Source organism: Sminthopsis crassicaudata, chromosome 4 (genome assembly GCF_048593235.1).
Source record: "Sminthopsis crassicaudata isolate SCR6 chromosome 4, ASM4859323v1, whole genome shotgun sequence".
NCBI classification, from domain to species: domain Eukaryota; kingdom Metazoa; phylum Chordata; class Mammalia; order Dasyuromorphia; family Dasyuridae; genus Sminthopsis; species Sminthopsis crassicaudata.
Window position 1 is genome coordinate 258,303,768 of NC_133620.1, and position 16,139 is coordinate 258,319,906.

Here is a 16,139-nt window from a genome sequence, read left to right on the forward strand (position 1 = left end):
CTCTCTCCTCTCTCTCTTCCCTCTCTCTCTTCCCCCTCTCTCTTCTCTCTCCCTCTCCCTCCTTTGCTAATAAGGAGCTCCTTCTACCACTGTAGATCAGTCCCTGTTCTCCAAAATATAGTTTTAGAGAGTTGCTTGGGGTACCAAAAAGTTGAAAGCTTACTGAGGGTCATCCAGCCAACATGTATTAGTGATGGTACTTAAACCCAAGGTCATCCTGACTGTGAGATGAGCCCTCTATCCATTATGCCATTAAAAACTTAATGAACATTTATTTTTAATATAGTTCAGACCAAATCTCATTTGATCCTAACAGCTTATATGACTTTGGACCAGTCATTAAACCTGTCTGTGCCTCCCTTTTTTTTTTTTTTCCCATTTATAAATTAGACATCATATGCCTAGAGTGTTGACCTCACTTTATTGCTGTGAAGATTAAATAAGAATATCTATAAAGTTCTTTGGCATTCTTAAAACACTAAAAAAAATTTCAGTTGTGACAATACTGTTAATATTTGTCTTAAAATATAGGATTCTAAAAGATTAGAATCAGGGCTGCAATTCCAGAATGAAGCAGAAATTGCTGGATACATACTTGAAAGTGAGAATCTTTTACGCCAGCATGTAATTGATGTTCAAATTCTTATTGATGGAAAATACTATCAGGCGGATCAGCTGGTACAGAGGTAAATAATTTTTGATTTTTGTCACATATGTATGTATGTAGGTATGTGTATGTATATGCTTGTGCTGAGTTTAGAATTAACCATCTTAGGAAAAGAATATATTTGGTTGATATGTCTTATATGATATTTATCTTTTCTTATGTAGAGTGAATGTCACTTTGCTTGTTGTACTATATCTTTCTATATTGATTTACATAAGAATTCCATATTTATCATAATGGATAGAAACAAATGACTAACTTTCAAATGCATTTATATATTATTCCCTTAGTTTTCTCATCTTTAAAATGAAGAAACTGGGTTAAATTTTTTTCCTAGCTATTGAACATGAGTGGGAAAAGCATTAACATTCTTTTTTTTTGAAATCTGAAAAACAACCTTTTACTTATGCTTGACAATATGCAGATTTTGAAATGATAGAACATGACAAAAAGGTATTTGGACTTTACGTGGGTGGAAGCTGTGAATTAGGTTGGCGTTTTTCTCAATCTTTTTTTCCTCATATCATTGAGGATATTGACTTTTGAATTTTGTCAAAATGAGGTATCAGGTCAAAATTACTTCAGTTTTAAGAAATTATCTAAATTGAAAGAAGTGATTGAAATTATAGAACAGAAATTCTCATGGTAAGTATAGCCCTGGAAATTTGGCTTTCAGTGGGTTGACCACTTCTGAAAGGTCCTTTAAAATTCCTAAAATTCAAATGCAAAACATTTTTGAAAAAATGCACATAGGGGAAAATGCTTTTCTGTATGTGGTAATGAGATTTTAAAAAGCATTTGTAATTGCCTTATAGGGTTGCAAAACTACGTGATGAAATTATGGCCTTAAGAAGTGAATGTTCTTCTGTGTACAGCAAAGGACGCTCTCTGACAACAGAACAGACAAAGCTCATGATATCAGGAATAACACAAAGTTTAAACTCAGGATTTGCACAGACCTTAAATCCCTGCTTAAACTCAGGGCTGACCCAGAGTTTAACACCTTCACTCACCCCTTCCAGTATGACATCTGGTTTGTCATCAGGTTTGACTTCCAGACTGACTCCATCTGTTACTCCTTCCTATACACCTGGCTTTCCATCAGGATTAATTCCAAATTTTGGATCAGGAGTGGACACAAATTCATTGCAAACACTCAAGCTGATGCAAATCCGAAAACCTCTTCTGAAATCTTCTTTGTTAGATCAGAATTTAACAGAAGAGGAAATCAACATGAAATTTGTTCAAGATCTCTTGAATTGGGTGGATGAAATGCAGGTAAACTTCTTGACTTCAGCTGTCAGCTCTGCCTTTCTTTCTAGCAATTCCCTATTAACACCAGGGCTTTTGTTGCTCTTTTAAGGTGCAATTGGATCGAACTGAATGGGGGTCTGATTTACCAAGTGTTGAAAGCCATTTAGAAAATCACAAAAATGTTCATAGAGCTATTGAAGAATTTGAATCTAGCCTTAAAGAAGCTAAAATCAGCGAGGTATGTGTATTAAAAATTTTGTATTTCATTTTAAAATACATTTTCCCCTATGAATGTCCCATAAATCAAGCAATTAATAAATGTTCCAAGTACACCCTAATTCAACTCTTTATCACTTCTCACCTAGGCTATTAAAATAGTTTCCCAATGGTTTCATTTCTTCAAGTCTTTTGGCTCTCTAGTCCATTCTTCATCCAACTGCCAAAGTGATTTATTTAAAGCACAAGTCTGACCATGTCACTCGTCTATTCAGTAAATTCCAGTGGCTCCCTGTAAGCCCTAGAAGCAAAAATAAACTGTTTTGTTTGGCATTTAAATCTCTTCAAAATATAGTTCTAGATTACTTTTCCAGGCTTATTACATTTACTTACTTTATGATTTAATCAAACTGGCCGCCTTTGTGTTTCTTATACGTGGCACTCCTTTCTTGTAGCTGTGGCTTTATAGTAGCTCTGTCCCATGCTTAAGATACGCTCTTCACCTTTGCCTCTGAGAATTCTTAGTTTAAAACCCAGCTCAGATATCATTTCTCATGTCAACCCTGACCTATTCTCATAGCTACTAGTGCCCTCTCCTTCCCCACCAGCCATCTTTTATCTGTTTTGTATATATTCTACATGTATGTGTCTTTCCCAATAAAATGGAAACTTCTGGATGGGACTATTTGGCTTTCATTTTGTAATTTAGTACTCAGCACAGTGTCTAACACATGGAAGGCCATCAAATACTTAATTGATTACCTTGTACAAGGTAATTGCTTGACTAGAATTGAAATGAATCATTTTACTTAACTCAAGATACTTAACCTTTAAAATGTTGTTTTGATGCTTTTATTTCAAACAGATCCAAATGACTGCTCCCCTCAAACTCACATATGCAGAAAAGTTGCATAGATTGGAGAGTCAGTATGCAAAACTCTTGGTAAGATAAATTATACCTTTTAGTCTTCTGGAGGGTGTGTGTGTGTGTGTGTGTGTGTGTGTGTGTGTGTGTGTGTGTAATTGGCAAAAACACCATTTTTAATCTAATTTTCCCTTTAAAAGAATACATCAAGGAATCAGGAGCGACACCTAGATACTCTTCACAACTTTGTATCTCGAGCCACTAGTGAGCTTATTTGGTTGAATGAAAAAGAGGAGGAAGAAGTTGCTTATGACTGGAGTGAAAGAAATTCAAACATATCCAGGAAAAAGGAATACCATTCAGTAAGCAAAACAGTAATACTTGGCTAGGAAAAATTATATTTCATTTAAAACCACTTGTCTAATATAGTTTTTCTTATTTTCCCTATAACCCCCCTCAACACTATAAGGAATTAATGAGAGAACTTGATCAAAAGGAAGAAGTGATTAAATCGGTCAGGATATAGCAGAGCAGCTCCTTCTAGAAAACCATCCTGCCGACTAACTATTGAGGTAAGTCACTTAATGAATGTTGGCTTTTAATTAAATTAAATTAATTAATTTTAATTGGCTTCAGATTCTACATCGAGAAATAAATTTATACATTTGGTAATTCAAAGACTTTTTCCCTAACACACTTAATTTTAACAAAACAATAATATTGAAACCAAGTTATGTTGAGTTTTACATTCAGTAGTATCCATATTAGAATCCTATTATCACTTGACCTTATATAAATTGACTTTGTTATGGTGAGGTCATTCTTGAATCTCATAAGAGGCAGTTTATTTTTTAGAGCTACCAGGAAACTTTTCATTTTAATAAATTTATCTATGACATATTTCTTTGGTGTAAACTGGGACATTGTTATGGCAAAGTGCCAAGGTAATTTCCACATTTCAAGTACAGAAGTAGCAAGAGTGTTTTGGGATGGAGTCAAGTTACATAGGTTGTTCAGTCCTGCAGATTGATGACACATACAGTTTTTGACTTAGAAGATGTCAAAAGAGAGTGGGTAGGAGAGAAGCAGGTGAACTTTGTGTGTGGGCAAGAGTGTAATAAGTTCAGTCTATAAATGATATGCACTTAATTATCAACTATAGTGTCAGAAAGGAGAGTGGTTTAAGAAACGGTTTCCTGAAGATTTCAGCCCTGTATGCTACTGTCACCAAGAGGATAAAATTGCATCATTAAAAAGGGTATTAGGAGTATTTCTTTTGTATGAAATGTGATTGGTGCCCATCAAGCATACCATTTTGGTTGTAACACATTAAGAAATAATAACAACTGAAAAAGATCTAGAAAAGACAATAAAAATCATCAAGAGGATTAAAGAGTTTTATTATCAGAAATAAAAGAGGAAAAATAATTTTCAAGGCAGAAATATGAAATCTGATAGAATATATTATCATAGTTTGCTAATAATGACAAGATATATTATCATAGTTTGCTAATAATGACAAGAGATGATTAATATACAGGTATTCTTAGTTTAACAATATTTACCACTACCAAACTAGCATTTGCTATAAAGAAAGACTATACACACACAATGTGTATATCAATCACAGTTCATTATTTTAAGTCAAAATACTCTTATGAAACAACCACAAAGAGTCTTATTATTTTTCAAGCAAATTATTCTGAATGAAAAATTAATTATAACTGTGTGGGAACATATAACAGACTCCAAGGTGAGTCTCACTCCTTATATATAAACATTTTTTCTCTTCAATTAAGTCCTATAAGCTTACTTTGAGGGCAGTAAAAATAGCACGAACAATAACAGAATTTTTTGTGTAACATCTAAGGTAATATGTCTTAATATAAAGGGAATGTGTTTTTCATAATTCAGAATGAATTTATAGATTTTGTTTGAACTAGTCATTAAAAACTTTTGAGCGCCACCTGCTGGAAACCATTATATTGTAAACTGAAGTAGTTTTGAATTTGATGTCAATTTTTCTAATGGAAGGTCACATCCTTTTTAATAATGTACCCCTGATGATACTTCAAAAACTCGCAAAATATATTAGGTTTTTGGAACATAATTTTAAAAATTGATCAGTTGCTTGAGTAGTGTCAATAACTATGCCAAGTGCTAAAGAGATTATCAAAAGGAAAAAAAGGTTGTAGCTGTGTCATTGGAGAGATTAAAAAGTGACTAAAGAATAATAGAGTTAATTATAAGCTGTGCTATGGAAATTCAGAGAAGAAAAACACCACAAAAGAAGTGGCACTTATTTTGAAGTACACAAATAACACTACAAGGAGGAAGTAGGACTTGTAAAAGTCCTTCAAAGGAAATAAATGAATAGAGAACGAGGGAGATTTGGGTATATTAGAGGAGAATCAATGAAAGGAGATTGTGTGAAAACCATTACAGAAGACTTGAGATTTTTTTTTTCATTTGAGATTTTAAATACTTATTTTTGAGGAAAAATAAATGTTCATTATTCATTTAGGAAGAAATCCAAAGAATAGAATTCAGTTCTATAATTTACATTCTCTCTAAAATATGATCTTAATCATATTTTTTACTGCTATTTCTCTTTCATTTTATAATTTTGGGTGAAGATTTTGAGTAGATACGGATTCTTGGATCAGATAGATCAAATACTTATTAATTGATTACCTTGTACAAGGTAATTGCTTGACTTGAATTGAAATCACTCTAGTTTTCTAAAGTTCTATCCTGTACATTTATTTTTCATTGCTTTATTATAAGTAAAGGAGTAAAAGTCTATACTGCTATTAGATTAGTTTGTACCTATTAAATATTATAGTGTTCCAAAATGCATTTGTGATTATAAGAGTCTCTTTTAGGATATTATATCTTATTCTTATGCTAATATTTTCTAGATTATTTTGTTTCTCCCCTGATTATAACTGTGATTCATTTTAAAGGCATATCGAGCAGCAATGCAGACACAATGGAGTTGGATTTTACAACTTTGCCACTGCGTGGAACAACACATAAAGGAAAATAGCACATATTTTGAGGTATATTAACACGACAAGTAAAACTGGTGGTGACTAATATCATACTGAATGATTAGTTTGACTAAGAGTAAAAGTCTGTTATGTTTTGCTATTTAATTATATATTAATTAGAAACAATCCATTTTAGTATAACAGCAAAATTTGTAGAAATGTTTTCTTCTATGACACAGTGGCCAATTTTGTATTTTGTAGCATATGAAGCATTATTTGTAGAAAAAGCTTTAACATATCCAAATCCTTTAAGAGTTGAGTAATCTCTACTTTTGGCATAAATATGAAGGAATGTTATATCTTAAGGGAAAGTATACCCCAAAGATGTAAAATAAAACTGTACCATTACCAGAATTTAAAAATATTCTTCATATTTGTATTGTATTTTATTTTTTCAATATTGATATGAAACATAATTATATGTTCAAATTCAATGAGCAATAGAGGTGAGGTATAAACCAGAATTTAAATGTATACATACACATATATATGTAGTATATGTTTGTGTGAGTGTGTATTAAATGTATATATACCTACATATATGGGAGAGAAAGGCCCTCAGGGTTTCTGGTCAAAAACAGAAACAGTTATTTGTTGTCTAGGGGAGAGAGTAGAGGAAGACAAGGAAAAAAATTGTAACATGAAGTTTTGCAAGGGTGAATGCTAAAAACTATATTTGTGTACATTTTAAAAATAAAAAGCTATTAAAAAATAAAAAAACACAAACAGTTGCTGTTTACATTCACATTGAACCATTAGGGACTAAACAATGACTAAGTGGAGTTTGGCCTGGGATCTATTGTTGGGCAGTCTATGAAACCTAGAGTGATTTGGATCAAAGGCATGGTTCTTTAGAAAGAAATCTTAATTCACAAACCCCAAGGTATCTTTAGAAATTTCAATCAAATTTGACTTTTCCTTTGATTGGAGTATCTACAGGCAAAGGTATGATTCCTCATGTGGACAGAGGGAATATAAGATGGAAAGGAGAGGAAAAGGAAAGAATGACATTGTTCACATGGAAGTGACCAGTTGGGTTCTCAGTGGAGCAGCTTGTCCTACTCACAAGTTATTTGTTTTTCAGTCTCAAGGAGGACTATGAAATCAGGGAAGTGATACAGTTCCATGGCATGCAAGTGAATTGGATGTAAGTGAGAGAGGGCTATGTAAAGTCACCAGCCTCAACTTTTTCCTCTGGAGCTATCTGGGTCTAGTGGGAAGATACAGATTAGGACAACTGGAGATGTCCTTGGATTAGATGACTTAGAGAACTTAGAAGAATCCATTCTTTGCCTCTTATCTTACCTGGCTTCAATTGCTGAGGGTGGCTGCCTCTGTAAAAACTTTAAAAAGGCCAAAGTCTTCTACTGCATCCAGGGCTATCTCCAGTTGTGCTGATCTATTTCTGATCTCTAGGTTCTGATGGAGAAAGTGAAACTGGTGACTTTGCATAGTCCATCTTCACTTAAATCCTATTCACTTGCAAATGAGAACTCACTTTCTCAATGGCATGGTACTCTTCAAGTACAAAGAACAAAGAACAATAATAGCTATCTCTATCCATCCATCCATCTGTCTATTCATGTACAGCATCATAAAATATCACATTTTCTGTAAGGACCTAATAAATAATGATTCATTTTTATGCAAGGTACCAGTATTTAATATCATTTTGTACTTGTTTGTGAAGTCTGATGGTCACGTAAAGAAATTTAACTTAATAGCAATTTAACTTTTTTATTATCATTCTTTCTATCATTTCTTTCCTAGTTTTTCAATGATGCCAAAGAAGCTACAGACTACCTAAAGAATTTAAAAGATGCCATTCAGCGGAAATATAGTTGTGACAGATCTAGCAGCATCCATAAGCTGGAAGATCTTGTCCAGGAATCAATAGTAAGAATGGAAACTTCCATGTAGATTTAAAAGCATTAAGTTCATTTTATATGAAGCAGTAAAATTGAGTTTTCCTTATTGAATCCTATTAAGTTTGTGTATTCTCATAATTTTGTGTGGGGGAGGGGTGGTTTAGATGTGTAATGTTATCATTGTGGGCTCCTCCTTGGTATGCATACTTCTTTTACCAGATCAGTTCATGGAATCAGAAGGGTTAAATGATTTGCCTGTGCAAACATAGCACATGAAAGAGGCAGTACTTGAACCTTCCTACTTTCTTTTCTTTTCTTTTTCTTTTTCTTTTTTTTTTTTTGTTCTGAAGCTCATTTTTTATATTTTTGATCCTTCCTATTTTCAAGTTTATTACTCTATTCACTGTACCATATTGCTTCTCATTCTCATCATATTTCTTTCAAATTTGCACTTTTTGGTCATTGAATTAATACCTTTTAGTGGTTAAATATAATGGAATTTTTTAAAAGTAAATTTTGGAGTATTTTATTTGTCTGAAATGAACTACTTTTTAAGTCACTTGTATGTATTCTTAAACTTTCTTAATATATAGGAAGAAAAAGAAGAACTTTTGCAATATAAGAGCACAATAGCAAGTCTAATGGGCAGGGCCAAGACAATAATTCAGCTAAAGCCAAGGAACCCTGATAATCCACTTAAAACATCCATTCCAATTAAAGCCATTTGTGACTACAGACAGATTGAGGTAAGAACCTTAAATCTCCTTATAATGGAGTTAATACAATTGACCACAGAATGTTTGAAAATGGTAGCATCTTTATTTTTTTCCATTTGTAATCTGTCACTTTATTACTTGCTTGTGGGATGAGAGATCCTTTCCCTTCTTTCATATGTGTTCTTTCAAAGTGTCTCCTAATTTTCACCTTATTATATTTGTTTCTTTGTTTAAAACTAGATAACCATTTACAAAGATGATGAATGTGTTTTAGCAAGCAATTCCCATCGTGCTAAATGGAAGGTCATTAGTCCAACTGGGAATGAAGCCATGGTCCCATCAGTGTGCTTTACTGTTCCTCCACCAAACAAGGAAGCCATTGACACTGCAAACAGGTATGCATCAGCTAAAAAAAGAGAACTAGAATAGTGAATTACTTTAATGTTTTCAAATATTAGAGAGGGAAAGAAAAAAAGGATTATTAAAGGGAAAAACTTGTCATGGCTGCCAGAGGAATTTGAATTTTGTAAAACCTATAATGTCCCAGTCTATCACAAGTTATTACAAAGGAATATGTTTTCAGGCAATTTGCACTATTTATTTATAGATTCTTTTCTTTCTTTCAGAATTGAACAACAATTTCAGAATGTTCTGGCCCTTTGGCATGAGTCTCACATAAACATGAAAAGTGTGGTTTCCTGGCATTATTTGGTTAATGAAATTGATACACTTCGGGCTAGCAATGTTGCCTCGGTAAGTGAAACAATAACAAGCCATCTTGGGCCTTTAAATTGTTTGGGGCTGCTATAATCTAGAATAAGGACATGATACCTAGCCTTAAAGGAAATGAGAGAGCCTCGTTTAGATATTTTGATCTTAACATTTAAAGATCTGAAATGTCAAAAAAATTATTTATTTCTCATTTATAATCTTGAAACTTCCAAAAAGCATTCGAGAGTAGTAGCTTTTGATATCTTTTCAGTAATATAGTATTCTATTTGCATCAAAAAGTCAGAGTTCAAAGTGGCATTTATATAATGTTTTACATTTTTAAAAAGCTCTTTTGTGAATGTTATCTTATTTGATTCTATTTCAGTTCTGGTTTTATTTTGTAGCTGAGGGAGAGGTACACAAAGATTAAATTGACTTGCTCAAGAGAATAGGGTAATGAATTAAGATTCAAATCCAGAAATTTTTAGATCAGATCCAATATGTGTTTTCATTGTTCCATATCAAATTAACAGAGCTATGATATAATGAGCTGCATTTTGATTATTACCTATTCATTTTAAATATTTACTTTGTGTGTGGGACTCAAATTCTGTTTCTGTTGATTACTAAATGAAAGCCCTGCACTATTTTGCTGAGTCTGGAATTGGACTATCTTGGTTTGAATCCTGATGGATTTTTACTACTGGCCTTGGGCTTCTTTTTCTTCATTTGTAAAAGGAAAACCATTTACTCTATCAAAGTTTGATTCTATAAAGTGATCTAACATTTCTGAGTTAACTTATTTCTCATCTGAGAATAATACTTTCATTATTTATCTCACAATGGTGGTGATAGGGTATATTGTATACATACCAGCTCTTATTATCATTGTTTTTATTTTTTTGATGAGTTGGAGAACACCACTTCCAGGTGATGTAACTGCTCATGATTATCAATCTCAAAATCTTTGAATTTGTTTTGGGAAATTATTTAATTAGTTGTCTGGGATAGACCTTCAGATTTCATTTTATCTTATTTTTGTAACTGTTTAACTTATGTAGATTTACGATTTCCTGCAGATAAAAACAATGTTACCTGGTGAGCATCAACAGGTCCTGAGCAATCTAGAATCTCGTTTTGAAGACTTCCTGGAAGATAGTCAGGAATCCCAAATATTTTCAGGTTCAGATATAACACAACTAGAAAAGGAGGTTAATGTATGCAAACAATACTATCAGGAACTTCTGAAATCAGCAGAAAGAGGTAAGATTGCTTTGTAAATAACATTTTTTTTCTTAAAGCATCAATTATTCAATTTTATGTTGTTTCACTGTCAAACTTAATAAGGATGTAAGACATCATTATTTAAATTTGTCTTCGATGTGTGAAAAAGGGTTCAGTTAAATTTAAATTATTTATAGGGCAATATGAAAAAAAACACATTTACACAAAAATGCTATATAACTATTATAAAAAAGCTGTCATTATTCATGTTAATGAAAAATTTAAAATATGCATCTATAGGTGGGATGGTGGTATATAAATGCTGTGAAATCAAAATGTGATAAGTTGATCAAATTGTCCTTGAAATTTAATGGAATCTAGTTCACCATCATTGTTAAGTCTTCACTGTGTGTGTGTATGTGTGTGTGTGTGTAGAGCCATAAATTATGCTGTAATTATACTTAATTCTTTTAATTTACAGTACTATGTCAGATAGTACCTAAACATTCTGGGATAATTTTATGTTACCTGAACAGAGAATGAATCGGTTTTAGATGTATGTCACATTTTTCATGCTCTACTAGATGATAAAAGAATCGATAATTTAAAAAACTACATTTCCTTCTTAGTTGAAACCAATTTTTTTTCATTTAACTTTTATTTTTTATTTTTTTTTTACTAATGGGATAAAAGAGAAAATAAGTGTGTGTTTTTTTTTTTTTTTTTTTTTTTTTTTTTGTTTGTTTTTAAGGCAATTGGGGTTAAGTGACTTGCCCAGGGTCACATAGCTATGAGGTGTTAAGTAACTGAATTCAGATTTGAATTTAAGTCCTCCTAATTTCAGGGTTGATGCTCTATCCACTGTGCCTCCTAGCTGCCCCAAAATAAGTGGCTCTTAATAAAAAAATTATTAAGAAACAAGAAAATCTTATGAACATATAAAACCTGGATGACTTCCTAAGAGAATTGCATCTTTATAATAAAGTAAATTCACAATATTTCTTGGAGGTCATATAACAATTGTTCATTATTAAAAATAGTCATTTCATGTTTTATTTATATTTTTTCCTAATTCAAAATTTCTTGATTTATATATGGAGTTAGTACTTTAAATTTCATCAAGTGAATGTGAGAGAAATATGAGTAATTTTTATTATTGTTTTTAGAAAAATATTTAGCAGTATAGGAAAATGATGTTCATATTTTTTTCCTATATAAACTGCAATATTCTATAAGAACTTAAGTTTCAGAACTATAATGAATAATGGAAATTCTAATAAAGATTAGCAAATTTTAGAAAGAAAAACTAAATTTGCTTTTTCTATGGAAATGGAATTGTAACCCTGGTTTGGAGAGCACAGAGTTAGTAGCATTTCAGGAAGTTATTGCTGACTGCTGTATTAACTGATATGTACTAATGCCCAAAATATGGGAAAATGTTTACATTGAATGTTATTTTTTTATATCCACAGAGGAGCAAGAAGAATCTGTTTACAATCTTTATATCTCAGAAGTTCGAAATATCAGACTTCGCTTGGAAAACTGTGAAGATCGGTTGATTAGACAGATCAGAACCCCACTAGAAAGAGATGATCTACATGAAAGTGTGTTCAGGATCACAGAGCAAGAGGTAAGTTTTGGAAAGACACATCTTTAAAATAAATTTTACCTGCCAGAATTAATTTAATTTACCTGCTAAAATTAATTCCTATGATTTTTTTAATGGGCTTATTTTCTCTATTTTTGGTTAACTTATATGTGATCATGTTGATTCTCCTACTCTTAATCCCAGTAGGATGTAAGCTCTTTGAGGGAATGAAAGATCTCATTTTTGTCCTTATAGAGTCTTATTAAGGATTATTGATTGATTGAGGCAGCTAGGTGGCACAGTGGATAGAGTACTGGACTTGAAATCAAGAAGACCAGAGTTTAAATATGACCTCAGGCATTTCCTAACTTTGTGACTGTGGGCCAGTCTGTTTTTCCTCATCTGTAAAATGAGGATAATAATAACACTTACTTTTCAGGGCTCTTGTGAGGATCAAATAAGATTATATTTGAAAAGATTTAGCACAATGCCTGGCACACAATAGGTACTACATAAATTTTTACTCCTTTTCTTCATCATTCCCTAAAGAAATGATGTTTAAAGAGTATTTCTTTTTATCATCATATTTAATGAATTGTCCTTGAGGAAATGATGGATGGCAAAACTTGATGGTCATGGCTCACTTTCCTCCCAAAAATTCTTTAGGAGAAAAAGTGAATAATGACTACTTAATGAAGAAGCAGTTATTATCTTTTATTATTGCTTGTCTTTTGTTTTTGAAGAGGACCAATGACTCATATAGCACAATGTCTTGTGCACTAATCGGATTTAAGTAAGGCAAAGTTGCACAAAGTTATCAGATTCACCCTTTCTTCCTAAGTCATTGAAACAATACAAAAGTTGAGACAACTGACAATGGCCTGGTGTGAGGTGGATGACCATAGAATCTTCTATGTCTGACCAAGCTCTAATTGTTCCACCTGCTTCAAGCCCATGTTCATGGTTTTTGGAACAAGTTGTTTTCATCCACTTATTTTGCAGGGGTAGACATCCTCCCAATTCACTGATGAGTTTCTAGCCTCTTAGCCATTATTAAATTATGGCATTTAAAAAAAAGAATTCTTTGGAAAGATTATCCACAATTATAGCTATATAATTCAGGCATATGTTACCAATATGGACAATGTGTTGGTGTGTTTTGCTTGACTGTACTTAATTATTAAACATCTTTTAAGTATTAAGGATGAAGGAAGGAAAAGTCGTCTTTGGTAAGTGACAGTGTTGTAAAAATTGGATCATAGATTTAAAGTTAGAAAGAATGACTTTAGAAGCCATAAATTCCTTTATTTCATCAGTGAGCATACAGGCCTAACAGAAATAAGTGACTCATTCATGTTTACATAGCTAGTAACTAAGATGGTATTTGAACTTGGGTCTTCTTGACATCATGCTCACTATTCCATCCACCCTGCCACCTAACTGTGTACATAATCATGGTTTTATCTTAAGCAATCTGTTTAGAATGTATACATGATTTACGCGAGCTTTTTTGCCCCCTACAGAAACTCAAAAAAGAGTTGGATCGACTCAAAGATGATTTGGCGACCATCACAGATAAATGTGAAGAATTTTTCAGTCAAGCTGCAGCATCACCGTCCACCCCAACTTTGCGCTCAGAACTCAATATCATCATTCAGAACATGAATCAAGTCTACTCCATGTCTTCCATTTACATAGATAAGTATGTTATCCTTGGTACTTTGAAAAAATCTGACAGTTTCATGGTATTAGTACACTTTAAGCTGTAAAGCTTTCAGTCTTTCAACATTTAATACATTTCATAGTTTTTAAGGTTCAATACTTAAAGGTCATTTTACTAGTGAAGAAATTGAGACCTGCAGCTATTAAGTGATATGCCCTCAAGGAAATACAGTAGGAAACAGAAGAGCTCAGATTTAAAACCCAAGTTCTCAAATTCTAAAGCTAGCAGCTATTCTGCTGTATTCCCTTCCCTCTTTTTTTTTTAAATAGCAGTACATGATTGTTTTAGTTTAGATCTTTCTGCATTTGAGCTTTGAGAACATCTGTGCAACTATAGCAGAAAAGTTCATCACCTCTTGACTAACCTTCTGTTACTGAAACTTAGTTTAATTAAGCTCATTGTTGGATGCCATATGTACTCGGGAACAAAAACACACACATATACAGAATATATTTATTGCCTTTTCATATTTTGGGAAGGATCTGAGGGGAACATTAATGATAGTATACATCTTTTATGTGTTTTTCATAGGCAAGATAAGGTCAAAGAGATTCATATATTAGGATTATTCACCTTCTATGATTCTAATTTGAATTACAAGTTTTATAAGTATAAATATTAGCCTTACTTATAATGAATTGGAGCCATTCTTAAGAAATAAATTAAACTTTTAGGGTGATTTTTATGATTTCTTTTTAAGAAAGTTTTATGGAAAGCCATGAGTTGATATAAACTGGTTGAGATGAAGGTAAAACTGATGTCATATCATGGATTCCACAACTTAACTATTAACTTTCAGATTTATGGGAATTTCTTTTTTGAGTTTTTGATGTTATTTTATAACATCATTTGTGTATTGATGTATCAAATAGGCATTTTCTAAGTATATAGTAGTGAATTGGACTCTTAAGTTTTGATGAAAGAATATAATTAATGAATGAAAAAATCAAATCATTTTTTAAATGCTTATGTATGCAAAGCACTGGAAAAATAAATAGTAAAGCAAAGGAGTCAATACTCTCAAGTAACTCATATTCTAATGGAGGAAATAATGCACATAAAAGTGATTTCAATTGTAGTGGTCCTTAATTTGTTACAGCAAGGTAGATAGTAATGCATCTTCTTTTGTGTTCTTTTCATTCACAAAATCATGCCAGTCTCTGATGTTAAATTACTTGATGATGTTAGGGACTGTAAATTAAAAAGAGAAACTTTTTGGAGCCAAAGGAACTGGGCTGTAGTCTCAGCTCTGCTCCTTAATATTGAGTGACATTTTATCACTTGACCTCCCTTAGTCTCAGTTCCTCATCTGTATAAAGAGGATTTTGGAATAAACCACTTCAGGTCTTTTATAGTTCCAAGTCTTTTTCAATTTTTATAACAGATGATATCTAAGCTCTCTTCCAATCTTGAATTCTATGAGTCTGATACTAATTGACTTATAAATAAAAGTGTTAGAAAATCACGAGCATATCAAATATCTCATGTCATTTTAGGACTGAAAATAGTCTGGGTAAAAGAAACATTTTATTGTTGTAAGATGATTACTTAACAAAAATAACTTCTTTTTTCCCCCAGGTTGAAAACTGTTAATTTGGTATTAAAAAATACACAAGAGGCAGAAGCACTTGTAAAACTTTATGAAACTAAACTGTGTGAGGAAGAAGCTGTGACAGCTGACAAGAACAATATTGAAAATCTTATGAGTACTTTAAAGGTATGTACGATTCACATGTTCAAATATATCTCTATGGACTATTGTTCATATGTATATGAAATAGATCTGTCTATATCTGTCTATACCATGTGTTGTGTGTACATCAGAGCATATAAAGAACAGACATTTGGATCCCAATAAATATACCTAAGTGCATCTCAGAACATAATGTATATATAGCGTTTTTAATAATAATTGATCCCTTTATAAAATTAACTTATTAAAAAGAAACAAATTAGATACAACTCTCTCTGTTGCTTTGTAAAATCCCTAAATATCTCAGTAATAGATTAATTTCAAAGTTATTTTCTTTGGAATAAGGTTAATCTTTATTTAAGAAATAATTGAATACCTTCATTATTCTCAAGCATAGAGAGTACTTTATGGTTCTATGGTGATGTTGAGGTGTGGTAGGAATAAGTAAAAAAAAACCAAAACAAAATATTTTTGATTACCTATGATTTATGAGGTAGTGTTCTACAGATTGCTTAGAGTATAAAGGATGATTTTTTTTATTAGGAAAAGGAATAAATTATA

At 32.1% G+C, this 16,139-nt stretch overlaps 1 protein-coding gene across 1 annotated transcript in view; it reads left to right on the plus strand.

Annotated features, from left to right (window-relative positions):
- Positions 1-16,139, plus strand: part of DST (dystonin) — a 570,187-nt gene that overhangs the window by 361,312 nt on the left and 192,736 nt on the right. Inside the window, 17 exon segments of the mRNA XM_074310618.1 lie at positions 532-686; positions 1,483-1,945; positions 2,031-2,159; positions 3,003-3,080; positions 3,203-3,364; positions 3,472-3,514; positions 3,517-3,555; positions 3,558-3,574; positions 5,969-6,064; positions 7,826-7,951; positions 8,517-8,669; positions 8,880-9,034; positions 9,266-9,392; positions 10,430-10,613; positions 12,047-12,204; positions 13,686-13,864; positions 15,464-15,602. Coding sequence (XP_074166719.1) covers positions 532-686; positions 1,483-1,945; positions 2,031-2,159; positions 3,003-3,080; positions 3,203-3,364; positions 3,472-3,514; positions 3,517-3,555; positions 3,558-3,574; positions 5,969-6,064; positions 7,826-7,951; positions 8,517-8,669; positions 8,880-9,034; positions 9,266-9,392; positions 10,430-10,613; positions 12,047-12,204; positions 13,686-13,864; positions 15,464-15,602 — 2,403 coding nt within the window.